We start from the raw sequence: 13,604 nt of genomic DNA, 5'->3' as shown, positions 1-13,604 counted from the left end.
TATATATATATATATATATATATATATTATATATATTTTTTTTTTTACATTGCAGCCTATTGCGGTAGGCTTCTTCCGTGGATCCTGATGGTCGGTCCAAGGCTTCTTTCCGGTAGGTCCTGATGGTCGGCCCAGCCCGTTCTGGCGCAGGCGAGTGTTTATAGTGGCGCCATCTTGCATTGGCTCATGCTGCCTCCCAGAGCTCATCTTTGATCCTTGAATCTAGAGTCCGGGTTGATAGGTGGTCTTCTGGACAGCATGTGGGTAGTTTTAAGCCACTCGGCGGCTGAAAAATCCCAGCTTGGTGGCACCGGCGAGATTGAACTGTCCTCCTGAACACGAGGCCGTTACTTTGACTCATATATATATATATATATATATATATATATATATATATATATATATATATATATATATATATATATATATATATATATATATATATATATATATATATATATATATATATATATATATATATATATATATATATATATATATATATATATATATATATATATATATATATATATATATATATATATATATATATATATATATATATATATATATATATATATATATATATATATATATATATATATATTTTTTACAACAAAGGCAGCTCAAGGGCACACAAAAAAACAATAATAAAAAAGCTACGCTACTCCTAAAGTAAAACAAAAGAGGTGGCCGAAAGGAAGATCAAATATAGGAGGAGAGGTGTCCTGATACCCTCCTCTTGAAAGAGTTCAAGTCGTAGGCAGGAGGAAATACAGTTGAAGGAAGATTGTTCCAGAGTTTACCAGCGTGAGGGATGAAAGAGTGAAGATGCTGGTTAACTCTTGCATAAGGGGTTTGGACAGTATAGGGATGAGCATGAGTAGAAAGTCGAGTGCAGCGGGGCCGGGGAGGGGTAGGCATGCAGTTAGCAAGTTCAGAAGAGCAGTCAGCGTGGAAATATCGATAGAAGATAGAAAGAGAGGCAACATTGCGGCGGAATTTAAGAGGTAGAAGACTATCAGTATGAGGAGGAGAGCTGATGAGACGAAGAGCCTTAGCCTCCACTCTATCCAGAAGAGCTGTGTGAGTGGAGCCCCCCCACACATGAGATGCATACTCCATACGAGGGCGGACAAGGCCCCTGTATATGGACAGCAACTGTGCAGGGGAGAAGAACTGGCGGAGACGGTACAGAACGCCCAGCCTCGAGGAAGCTGATTTAGTAAGAGATGAGATATGAAGTTTCCAGTTGAGATTTTGAGTTAAGGATAGACCGAGGATGTTTAGTGTTGAGGAAGGTGATAGCTGGGTGTTGTCAAAGAATAGGGGATAGTTGTTTGGAAGATTGTGTCGAGTGGATAGGTGGAGAAACTGTGTTTTTGAGGCGTTGAAGGACACCAGGTTCTTCTTGCCCCAATCGGAAATAATAGTAAGGTCTGAGGCTAAGCGTTCTGCAGCCTCCAGCCTTGAGTCGTTAAGTTCCTGAAGGGTGGGTCTTCTATTAACCCCTAAAGGGCCGGAGGCGGCTATAGCCGCTTTTCCACGGAAGGGCCGGGGGCGGTTATAGCCGCTTTGCTTTTTTCGCTATAAATTTATTTACTTTTCGGTAATTTTCGATGACCATTCGTTGGCAACACTGCCAGAGATATGTTTAGGCTACTGCTTCAGAATCTTGCCCGCTCTCACGATGGACAGGCGTACTGACACGGATTCTGACGCGTCCGATTTCCTGCCAGACCCTGCCGAGCCCAGCAGAGCAACACGAGAATGAGAAGAGTATGCTACAATGACTCCCAAACCACACATCACAAGACTGTGTTACATAGAGAAAGCTTAGAGTATTGACTATATATAAGAATTAGAGCATGGGGGCATCCGTTTTCATTACGCACTAGTCAAGGCCACACAAGCGAAAACGAGCATGAAGCGGGCAAGAGCCTCGCTAACTCCAAAAGTCTCTCCTCTTCAACTCAATATTTCTCCAAAACCACTGCACATAGAAACGTTTTCATGCAATAATTAAAAAGAAGAAGAGTTGATGATGACTATGACGACAAAGTAATTTGTTATTGCATTGTAGTTCAGCAGAATCAAGTGTGTGAATATAGGCTATTTTCGGTGTTTGGTGCTGAGGTGCCGGTCCTGTGGATGTTGTAGATGACCACCCAGGCCGGCCCTTTAGGGGTTAAAAGAAGTTGAGTAATGCAGAGTGGAATCATCGGCGTAGGAATGGATAGGACAGTTCGTTTTGGAAAGAAGATCATCAATGAACAACAGGAAAAGAGTGGGAGATAGGACAGAACCCTGTGGGACACCACTGTTAATAGATTTAGGGGAAGAACAGTGACCGTCTACCACGGCAGAAATAGAACGGTCAGAAAGGAAACTGGAGATAAAGGTACAGAGAGAAGGATAGAAACTGTAGGAGGGTAGTTTAGAAAGCAAAGATTTGTGCCAGACCCTATCAAAAGCTTTTGATATGTCCAGCGCAATAGCAAAAGTTTCACCGAAACGGCTAAGAGAGGATGACCAAGAGTCAGTTAAGAAGGCTAGGAGATCACCAGTAGAACGCCCCTTGCAGAACCCATACTGGCGATCAGATAGAAGGTCAGAAGTAGAAAGGTGCTTTTGAATCTTCCGGTTAAGGATTGATTCAAAAGCTTTAGATAGACAAAAAAGTAAAGCTATAGGACGGTAGTTTGAGGGATTGGAGCGGTCACCCTTCTTAGGCACAGGCTGTATGAAGGCATACTTCCAGCAAGAAGGAAAGCTAGATGTTGACAGGCAGAGGCGAAAGAGTTTGACCAGGCAGGGTGACAGCATGGAGGCACAGTTTTTAAGGACAATAGGAGGCACTCCATCAGGTCCATAAGCCTTCTGAGGATTGAGGCCAGAGAGGGCATAGAAAACATCATTTTGAAGAATCTTTATAACAGGCATAAAGGAGTCAGAGGGGGGATGAGTAGGAGGAATATGCCCAGAATCGTCCAGAGTGGAGTTTTTAGAAAAAGTTTGAGAGAAAAGTTCAGCCTTAGAGATAGATGAGACGGCAGTGTTGCCGTCAGGACTGAGGAGTGGAGGGAAAGATGAAGAAGTGAAGTTGGAGATGTTTTTGGCTAGATGCCAGAAGTCACGGGAAGAGTTAGAGAAAGCAAGGTTTTGACATTTTCTATTAATGAAAGAATTTTTGGTTAGTCGGAGAATAGATTTGGCACGATTTCGGGCAGAAATGTAGAGTTCATAATTAGCATTAGTTTGAAGGCTCTGGTACCTTTTGTGAGCTACCTCTCTATCATTGACAGCACGAGAACAAGCGTAATTAAACCAAGGCTTTTTAGCGTGAGGAGTAGAGAAAGAACGAGGAATGTATGCCTCCATTCCAGAGACAATCACCTCTGTGATGCGCTGAGCACACACAGAGGGGTCTCTATCCTGGAAGCAATAATCATTCCACGGGAAATCGGAAAAGTACATCCTCAGGTCGTCCCACCGAGCTGAAGCAAAATGCCAGAAGCATCGCCTCTTCGGTGGGTCCAGAGGGTGTACAGGAGCGATAGGACAGGATGCAGAAATAAGATTGTGATCGGAGGAGCCCAACGGAGAGAACAGTTTGACAGAATAAGCAGAAGGGTTTGAGGTAAGGAAGAGGTCTAGAATGTTGGGCCGATCTCCAAGACGGTCAGGAATACGTGTAGGGTGCTGGACCAACTGCTCTAGGTCGTTGAGGATAGCAAAGTTGTAGGCTTGTTCACCAGGATGGTCAGTGAAAGAGGATGAAAGCCAAAGCTGGTGGTGACTGGTGGTGATATATATATATATATATATATATATATATATATATATATATATATATATATATATATATATATATATATATATATATATACACACAGTACCCTCTCGAGTTTGGCGCTCACTTCGTTCCGAAGGTATAGCGCTAAACTCGAGTATCACGAAACTTGAGGTATTGAAAACAGTGAAAAAGCGCTTATCTGTTCAGACCCGTGGAGATTATTATTATTTTTATTTATTTATTTATTTACCTATTTTTTTACATGTGGGCTATGGCGCCGGTAGAGTATTCATCTGGGCCTGAAGGTCGGCCCCAAGCCCATCATGGTGCAGGCAATTGTTTATAGTGGCGCCATTATAATCGGCTCATGCTGCCCCCCAGAGGTCACTTTTTTCCTCCTCTATTCCCTTGTTATCTCATAATACGTACCTAGGAAAAAGGAAGAAAACAGGAAGAGAGAACGGGTCATTTTAAAGCCACTGATGAAGCCTTACGATTGGCTGAGCTCTGAAAATACTCTTGTGATTTGCTGGGAGTTTGATGACGTCATTGGTGGCGCTCACCCGGTCCGCGGCCTCGCTGCCTTAAGAGGAAATGGAAGAGAATTAATCATCTTTTTAACCTCTTAATCCTCTTCTAAACCTCTTAATCCTCTTTTAAACCTCTTAATCCTCTTTTATTTCCTCTTAAAAGGTTTAGAAGAGGATTAAGAAGAAATGGAAGAGGATTTTAAAGTTTAGAAGAGGATTAATTCTCTTCCATTTCCTCTTAACCTTTTCCATACTGTGATGCCAAGATCTGCGTCACGTATTGAGAGGGTTAACCCTTTCCATACTGTGACGCAGACGTTGGCATCACCGTATTGAAAGGGTTAAGGTAATATCACACAGGCCGTTTTCCTCTAACCCTTGTGGCTACTAGCAACACCTGTGCGCCCATCCTGGAGCGAGTTGTTGGTTGTCCGTAACGTGGTGTCACACTGGGCTTTTTTTTTTTCCCACTACGTTAGCGGCAGCTTGGGCAACCGGCAAATCCAACTTTTCCAGGTGTGCGTCACACATGGCCAAGGTTGGTTGCCCGTATCCACATCCACAACGTAAACAAAGCACTTGCCCTGTATCAACATGGCATCGTCTGCTGAAGTAAGAAGTCTCGCGGTTTGTGCTGCCATTACCCAAGTTTATGACTTGTTGCTACAGTTAAATGGAAGGAAGAAGCTGTTGTGGGTGTGGCGTGTCTGTGGTTCCTCCGTGCCAGTTCTCATTGTCAATACTGCGCGTGAGCGGCCAACCCACCCATCTATACTCTGACCACACAAATATGTGGATTGAGTAAAAACACACATGCACACACACACACACACACACACACACACACACACACTCACACTCACGCACACACCAGACTCATCATGAACCATGGCAGATGTTTCTCACAAACATAAATGGCTTCGCCATTTCCTGGAGTGGGTTAGAACTTATTTGGTGTGGTTCAAACAAGCCAAACATACCCAGTGACAAGAAGAGAGCAGTGTTAAAGATGACTGCTCTCTTCTTGCCAAGAACCACTCACCAAATACGTTCTAACACACTCAAGAAATGGTGAAGTCGTTTCTGTTTGTCAAAAACATCTGCAATGGTTCCTAATGAGTCTGGTGTGTGTGTGTGTGTATTTACCTAGTTATGACATACAGGAAAAGAGCTATGCTCGTGCTGTCCCGTCTCCATATCCTCTCTTATCCAACTTTACCTTAAAATCATGAATGTTTCTTGCACAAACCACCACCTCCTCCAGTCCATTCCACAGCTCAATGCTTCTGTTTGGGAAGCTAAACTTTTTCACATCTCGCCTGCACGTGGTCGCCCTCAACTTCTTTCTATGTCCTCTCGTTTCTCTCCTGTTCCACACACACAGGTACTCTGTCCAGATTTTCCACTCCGCTCACCACCCTGTACACCGCTATCAGGTCTCCTCTCTCTCTTCTTCTCTCCAGGGTTGTGAGCCCCAACTATTGAGTCTCTCCTCATACGTTCGATCACTAAGTTCCGGTACCATCTTTGTTGCCACTCTCTACACTCTTTCCAGCTTTCTTATGTTCTTCTTTTCGTGAGGAGACCAGACCACTGGTGCATACTCCAACCTTGGCCTTATCATTGCAACTATTATTTTCTTCATCATCTCCACGTCCAAATACACAAATGCCGTCCTTATGTTCCTCAGCAAATTTATAGTTTGTCCCGTTATCCTGTTGATGTGTTTGTCAGGTGACATGTTCTCTGAGACACTCACTCCCAAATCTTTTTCTTCCATTCCTCTGCATATTATCTCACTTCCCATCTTAAAATCATATTCACATCTTCTACCGCTCCTACCGAACTCTATATTTTTACATTTCCCAAGGTTGAACTCCATCTGCCATGTACCACTCCACTCATATTTTATCCAGGTCCCTCTGCAATGCCTCACAGTCCTTCTGTTTTGCCTTCAACTCTGTTTTTAATATATTACTATCGAGTGTAGGTTCATAGTTGTTATGGTTGTTAGGGTGATGCAACACAAGGTTAAATTATGAGGTTTATTCACATCATGTTGGTATATAATGGTAGCAAGCTTACTGAAGTTAAGCAACAATATTCTTTACAATTCATTATTCTGTTGGTAATGGTAGGAAGCTGACTGAAGTTAACTATTATTTACAATTCATCATTCAGTTGGTCATGGTAGCGAGCTTACTGAAGGTAAGTATCAATCCTAGTTAATAATTATCACTCGTCACACCTATTCACCTTAAAGGGCTCACTCATCTCTTCAGACTATTACAACTACATGAAGGATGTGGTACACTGGCCATAGCCTAAACACTTAACCATTGCTAAATAACAGCAGCCCTAATCAGGGTTCAATGATACATGATTATTACTGAAAATATTTCCTCCCACCGATATGTGTTCACAGGGTTGATCATGGAAGCATGGTACTCATGGGGGTTCAGGACACCAAGGAGGTGGTCATGAGTCCCCACAAGCATTGGATTAAACAAATGACACTTACAAGAAAAAGTATCCCTTTCTATTACTGAATTAATCATGGGATGAGACATTCGTGCTCCTAAAATACCAGAGGATGGGCATGGAAGCCCAACAAGGGGAACTTTACATACTAACACAACAAGGGGGTAACCACCCAGTCAGTAGGGAACCTGTCGGGAGGAGAGGCGAGGCTTGACTGAAGTAACCGTTATAGGTATAATAATAACATTGTAACATACTAAATCATCACTGTCCGTTGGAATTAACTTCACGTACCTGTTGGGAGGAGAGGCGAGGCTTAACTGAATATGCAGCTCTCAGCGCCTTTTCTAACTCGATCCCCCCCCCTCCTGGTGTGGCTGCCGGCTAACTAGTACCGAACGGTGGTTGTTGTTACAGATACTTGGCCTGTTCTGCTAACTCAGGAGTTCAGAGACAGCTGTTCCTCTCTCCCACGTGACTTAGGTGAAAAATTCCTCCTCGTTGTTCCCTGTAAAAGAAAACCTAACTTAACCATCCTCGGCACCTTCACTATGAGTCAGACCCATGTGATGCTGACCCATCACTGGTTCGTCTGTCTATCTGAATGTCTGCCCTGCTGCACCATCACCTAATTCACAAGCAATACATTGGTTGTTACAGGTTAGCGATTTTCTCAGTTTTCCCCGCATTACACTTCACATCATTCACTCATCTCAATAGCTTTGCATCATCTGCAAACAAACTCACATAGCTGGTCACTCCGTCCACCATATCATTTATATAAACAGCAAACATTATTGGCGCCAGCACCGAACCTTGTGGGACCCCACTCATCACAGGGCACCAGCTGGAAACCCTGTCCCTAATTATTGTCCTCATTTCCCTGTTAGTTAGGAAGTCCTCCAGCCACTTAATCAGTCCATCACCCACTCCACCCCTATTTTTAATTTTCGAAATTAGTCTTCTGTGCAGTACTTTGTCAAATGCCCTTTTCAAATACAGGTACACTCCATCCCCCCAGCCTTCTCTCTCTTGTAATAAATCTGTCACCCTTGAGTGTGTTGTTATTCGATCCATGTGTTTATGTGGTTGAGTCAAGATGGGTGGGTTGGCCGCGCATGCGCAGTGGTGACAATGAAAACTGGCATGAAGGAACCACAGGCATGCAACACCCACAACTGTTTCTTCCTTCCATTTAACTGCAGCAACAAGTCCATAACTTGGGTAATGGCAGCACAAGCTGCGACAGCCCTTATTTTAGCTGACAATGCCATGCTGATACAGGGCAAGTGCTTTGTTTACGTTGTGGATGTGGGTACGGGCAACCGACCTTGGCTGTGTGTGCCGCTCACCCGGAAAAGTTGGAGTTGCTGGTTGCCCAAGCTGCCACCAACTCGGTGGGAAGAAAAAAGCCCTGTGATCTGAACTTACTGTTCTGAATCAATACCGCGTCATAGGAAACCACGACTTACGAATCCACGTCATACTTGACTTGACTGTATATATACTATATATATATATATATATATAATATATATATATATATATATATATATATATATATATATATATATATATATAATCCTTCTTGATTTCATGTCCAGATATTTAGTTTTTAAAGTATATATAGAATACGGTTTATTTAATCAAATTTGAAACCAAAACATCATTCTAGGATGGAGACATAGAAATTCTATAAATTGTGAGTAATGCCACGAATATAGTCAAGAACTAGGATGGTGTCATGCTTTTCCACGAGGTTCTTCAAGACAAATTCGTACCTTTTCTTGTTTGGTGGAAAGCAACTCCAGCGTTGACCTGATCAATAAGGAGTTCATTGTTTGCTTGCTTTTTATGCAATCGGTCTACAATTCTGCAAAGAGTTGAGTGTTCAATGGTGACTCTTAGGTCGAAGGCTCTGTGGCAGCCTTCTATCGACTTGTTGGTGTGAGGCAACTTTTGTAAAACTTTCATGTACATTCCAAAGTTCTTGCGGAAATACGGGCTGTCTTCTTTGTCCTCGCTGCACATTTCCAATCCACATATCCTCGAAATAGGTTAGAAAGTCTCCCAAAATTTTGTTCATTTCCTCATGCAGTGCAGACATAAATCGTTCATATATGTGGCTAACATCTTGTTAAGGAACAAATGCAAGTGTTTGAAGTGATTTAATCATCAGTTCATTTATGGGACATTGAGCATACCAGCTGGCAATTCCTTTGGCTTTAATTCTTCACCACACACATTGCCCAAAGTGAAACAGACAACTAGTGATTTGACTCTGGAAAGTATCTTAATAGAATTCAATGCTGCTCTTTCAGAGTCAAGCATCATGGATGCTGGGTTTAAATTTCTTTCGTTCTTAAGAAAAGTCCATATTGCATCGTAGGCTCCTTTGTTCTTTTGCTTTGTGACACAGAACACCAATGGTACTGTTCTTGATTAAGTTAGCATGGCATGAATAGTGTATAGATTGTTTAGTGTAGCATTTTGGGGAGGTGGTGGCTGAGTGGGTAGAGTGACAGTGCTGTGTTTAGGATGATGCGAGTTCGATCCACGCCTAGAGACACCAAGGTGGGATTTTTCAGCCGCTGCCGAGTGGCCTAAAGCTGGTATCACACAGGGCAAATTTCGCCCAACATGTTGGTCGTTTTTGTTGGCTGTTGGGCAAAATGAACAACAACCAACAAGATCTGGTGGGTCGGGAAGAATGGACAACAGATGTGACGTCAGACTGGTTGGGAGGAAACGGGGTCAAATGACATTCGTGCTATAAGTTGTAAATGTAAATTGAAAATCAATCATCGTACATATTTACTCAAATTGTAAATGGTAAAACTCCAAAAACCGACGTACATGTGCAAGTATGTGTTTGTGATTTATTTGTCCACTGTGTAAAGTTATTTATAACACTCAACTGACTGACAGGTCACTGCCTCCCGATCCTGCTACTTAACTTTTTAATCCACTACCTGCTACTTAAATTTTGAGTAATTCTGAAATGTATTGGGCTACTTCATGTTGAAATCCGCTACTTTTTGATGTGTGAGTAGGCTACTTATCGTCAAAAGAATCGGGCAACCCCGGTCTCGGCCCCCGCCCGGGGGTAGAGTCTGTGCCTGGTGCGAGGTATAAACAAAGTTTAACAAACTAGCCATGGACGCCCCCAATGCCTCTTCTGGCGTTTCTACAGTCGTAGCACATTCTTCATTATGTGCAGTGCAGCAGTACAATCTTCTAAATCCTCAATATCTTTCCGATTCATGGTAAAGTGGCTGGAGATGATGCTGGTGCAGTGTTTGTTGTTGTTGGAGCGTGGTGTCAACACAATAGTGTTCAGGGTAGCAGTGTGATGCACAACATTGTTGATTGGCGATTATCACCAACAAAAACGAGCAACATGTTGGCAGAAATTTGCCCTGTGTGACGCCAGCTTAAGACTACCCACATGCTGTCCAGAAGACCACCCATCAACTCAGACTCTAGATTCTAGGATTAAAAATGAGCTCTGGGGGCAGCATGAGCCAATGCAAGATGGCGCCACTTTAAATACTTGCCTGCGCAAGTAAATAAATAAAGAAAGAAATAAAATAAAATAAATAGATAAATAAATTCCAAATGTCCGTTAGCCATAATGAACGGTAGCCATGGTGCCCGTAGGCATAATGTTCGGTAGGCACATTGTCCATAGACAAACTGTCTGTAGGCACACTGTTCTAGTACCCATCAAACAACAGAAGAATATTCCAAAAGAGAGATTGATTAGACAGGTCTTAATACTCCCCTCTTGAAAGTAAGTCATAGAAAGAAGGGAATACAGTTGAAGGAAGACTGAAGTTGAGTTTACCAGAGATAGGGATGAAATACTAGTTGAAATTTTTATTAATTCCTGCATTAGGAAGTTTGACATCATAGGACTGAGACCCAAGGGTATGAAGTCCTGTGCTGGTAGTCATCAGGAGGCATACAGCTAACAAGTCCAATGGATCAGTTAATTTGAAAATAGCAGTAAAAGATTTAGAGAAATTAGACAGCCAGTTAGAGAAAGGGACTTGATTAGGCAAAATACTTTTGACTGCTGTGTTCAATAGCTCTGTCTGAATGGAGTCCGATGAGCAAACTGCTTCAAGGAGGCAGTGGCAGAGTGCTTAATACAACGAAATAGTGAATGCAGACAGCTTGGGATTTCTGACTACTATTCTACCAAAGTTACCAAAGATCAACCATATGTCATTGTCATCAACCTTGACTGATTGTTACTCGCCCAAGAGGTGAGGGAGAGGGGGCCGGCAGTATGAACCAGGCAAACAAGATAAATGTTACTATAAAAAAGTGTGTTTACAAAGCTTGTGGCGAACCATTAGAATCCATTATAACAACCTTAAATGCCATAAATTTACACATCGAAAACAAGAAGTCTGAACAGTAGGTGAAAAAATGAAAATGAGTATAATACTACGATGTTTTCCGAAGCAGATATAGTAATATGTAAAAAGTGCCTAGCTCAGCTAGCAAAAGAAAACATATATTATATGGTGAAGATAATTTTAAATGTTGAAAAGTATAATTCAGGAACTTTTCATTTTGCTGTCTTGTTTACTGAAATGCCTTGCCTCATTGTGCTAACATTGTCTTAGCCTTCAGTCTCAGCTTCAGGAATGCTGGTGTGTGTGTGTGTGTGTGTGTGTGTGTGTTTGTTTGTGTGTTTGTGTGTTGCAGGTAGGAGGGATGGAAGGGTTATGTATGTATGGTTGTCTGTATGCCAACAAGTGTGTAGTGAGTGAGGGCTGTTTCTGAGAATTGCTGGGTTTGGGCTAGGTTTTATTGCTTTCAAGGGACCAAAGATCATTTGCTTGACATTAATTTATCAACCCTACCATTGGATGTGACTCACTAAGAGGAAATGGGGGGGAAGGGGCAGCATGATCCAAGCCTGTAAGGCGGGTGGGAAGGTAACTGCTATGTAGTTGTTGGCTGGTGAGGAAAGTGGTGTGTGTGTGTGTATGGGTGGGGGGATTTTCGATTGGTACTTTGATAATCATACTCATTTATCTTCTTCCGCAGAACTCCTTCCTGAGACTTAAATTCCTGTAAAAATGCTGCATAAGTCTTAAGGTAATCTAATATTTAATATTATGTTGTGTGAAGATTAATATCGATCAGAGGATTTAATTTTAATAATGTCTATTTTTTTCACATTATGTATCGCCTCTCTCCAAGGAGGGCGATGTTATTGATTGTGTGGATATTATACTATATACTTGTATCCCACCACAGGCTCAAGGGCCAGTGTTACGGAGAAGAGCACCAAGGCCATGCGCTCCTACAGCGTATGCCCCCAACTTTATCTTTATTTATATAAAGTTATTATATAGTAATACATGTTTGTTCTAATAACAAGGTTTCATTAGTGTCATAAAAATCTTGCAGAATTTGGGAAGTGTAAAGGGGCTATCGTACTGGGCAAATTTTCTGTCCATATCAATAGTTTTTGTGACCATGTGTGCCTAATTAAACAAGAGTGTAATGTTGTGTCGGAAAGATGTAAGTTATTGCCAGGTGCGGACATTTTTTCTGCGGCGACTGTAGTTGCTTGGGTGATGCTGTGAGAGACAGACGCACAGAGTCGCTTCCCTCTCTACTATACGCAGTTCTACACTGCAGCCTTGACATTAAGGTCCCTTTTTTATTTATTTATTTATTTATTTATTTATTTATTTATTATTATTTTTTTTTTTATGGTACCATGGCATCTGGAGCCAGAGCTATGACAAGTGTCTACCTACTTGATTCAGTCGTCTACTATCATGGGGAGCATGCTGCCAACATACAAACAGGTGCTTCAATACTATCTCTACCTCCATCTTAACCAGAAGATGAAGACCAAGGAAGCAGCAGCGGAAACGATCAACCTAGTGAGTACCTTCTGGGATCGAGCAGATATTCCAATGCAGAAAGTGCAGCAAGCGAGAGAGAAAGTTGTACGACTACATGATAAGTGGAAAAGTCTAAAGAAGAACAAAAACGGGCGAACAGAAAAACAACAGAAGAATGAGAATGATTTCCTTCTGTCCCTTGATCGCCTCTTTGACATTGCACATGAAGATGCAATTTCAATGATTACAATCGCCGAGGACAGGGAGTTTCTACGAGCACAGAGGGAGGAGGTGTGCCGGGGCACAATGGCAACAATACGGGTCATGTCTCTTGCACGTTGAAAAGAACAACAGCAGAGGGACAAAGAGAAGAAAGAACAGCGAATGAAGCGCTCTCAAGCTGAAAAGAGTAAACTGGAATAAATAACTGAACTTGTATCCAGCTCTACATCAAGTTCCAGTAGCTCCAGTCCCATTCATTCCCCATTTCAGTGTCATGGTGCAGAAGAGGCTGCTGACAGCTGTGTTGCAGGGCCATCTTCAGTCGTCATACCCCCATTAAAGTGCACCAGGAGCTCGAAGAAAATCATGAATGCACAACTATAAGCTGCGATGGATAGAGCCAAGATATCCGATTGTGCAGTTCATATACTTGCAGCAGCTGCAAAAACCCTTGGTCATGACCCCAAAGAGCTGGTGTTAAACCGTGAGTCCTTCTGGCGAGACCAGATGAGGTTTCGTGCATAGGCTGCCAAGGAAATTAAAAATTCGTTCAGGCCTTTGGTGCAGCTGGTTGTGCACTGGGATGGCAAGATGGTGCAGACAATGGCAGGTGGTGCTGCAGCTACAGGCGACCGACTTTCTGTTCTGGTATCAGGACGGGACGGCCTGTACGCAAGTCTTTCCCTGCACACTGAGCAT

The 13,604-nt window shown here is 42.4% G+C and overlaps 1 protein-coding gene across 1 annotated transcript in view; it reads left to right on the top strand.

Moving 5' to 3' along the window:
* The window catches only part of LOC127003868 (uncharacterized), a 23,573-nt gene extending 11,068 nt beyond the window's left edge, over positions 1-12,505 (top strand). The window contains exon 4 of the mRNA XM_050870970.1: positions 11,872-12,505. Within this exon, the coding sequence (XP_050726927.1) occupies positions 11,872-11,901 (30 nt within the window). The 3' untranslated portion in view covers positions 11,902-12,505. The remainder of the gene's footprint in view (positions 1-11,871) is intronic.
* The last annotated feature ends 1,099 nt before the right edge of the window (positions 12,506-13,604 follow it).

Source organism: Eriocheir sinensis, chromosome 3 (genome assembly GCF_024679095.1).
Source record: "Eriocheir sinensis breed Jianghai 21 chromosome 3, ASM2467909v1, whole genome shotgun sequence".
Lineage (NCBI taxonomy): Eukaryota > Metazoa > Arthropoda > Malacostraca > Decapoda > Varunidae > Eriocheir > Eriocheir sinensis.
Note: the sequence above shows the minus strand (reverse complement) of the source record. Positions and strands in the feature narration are given on the sequence as shown.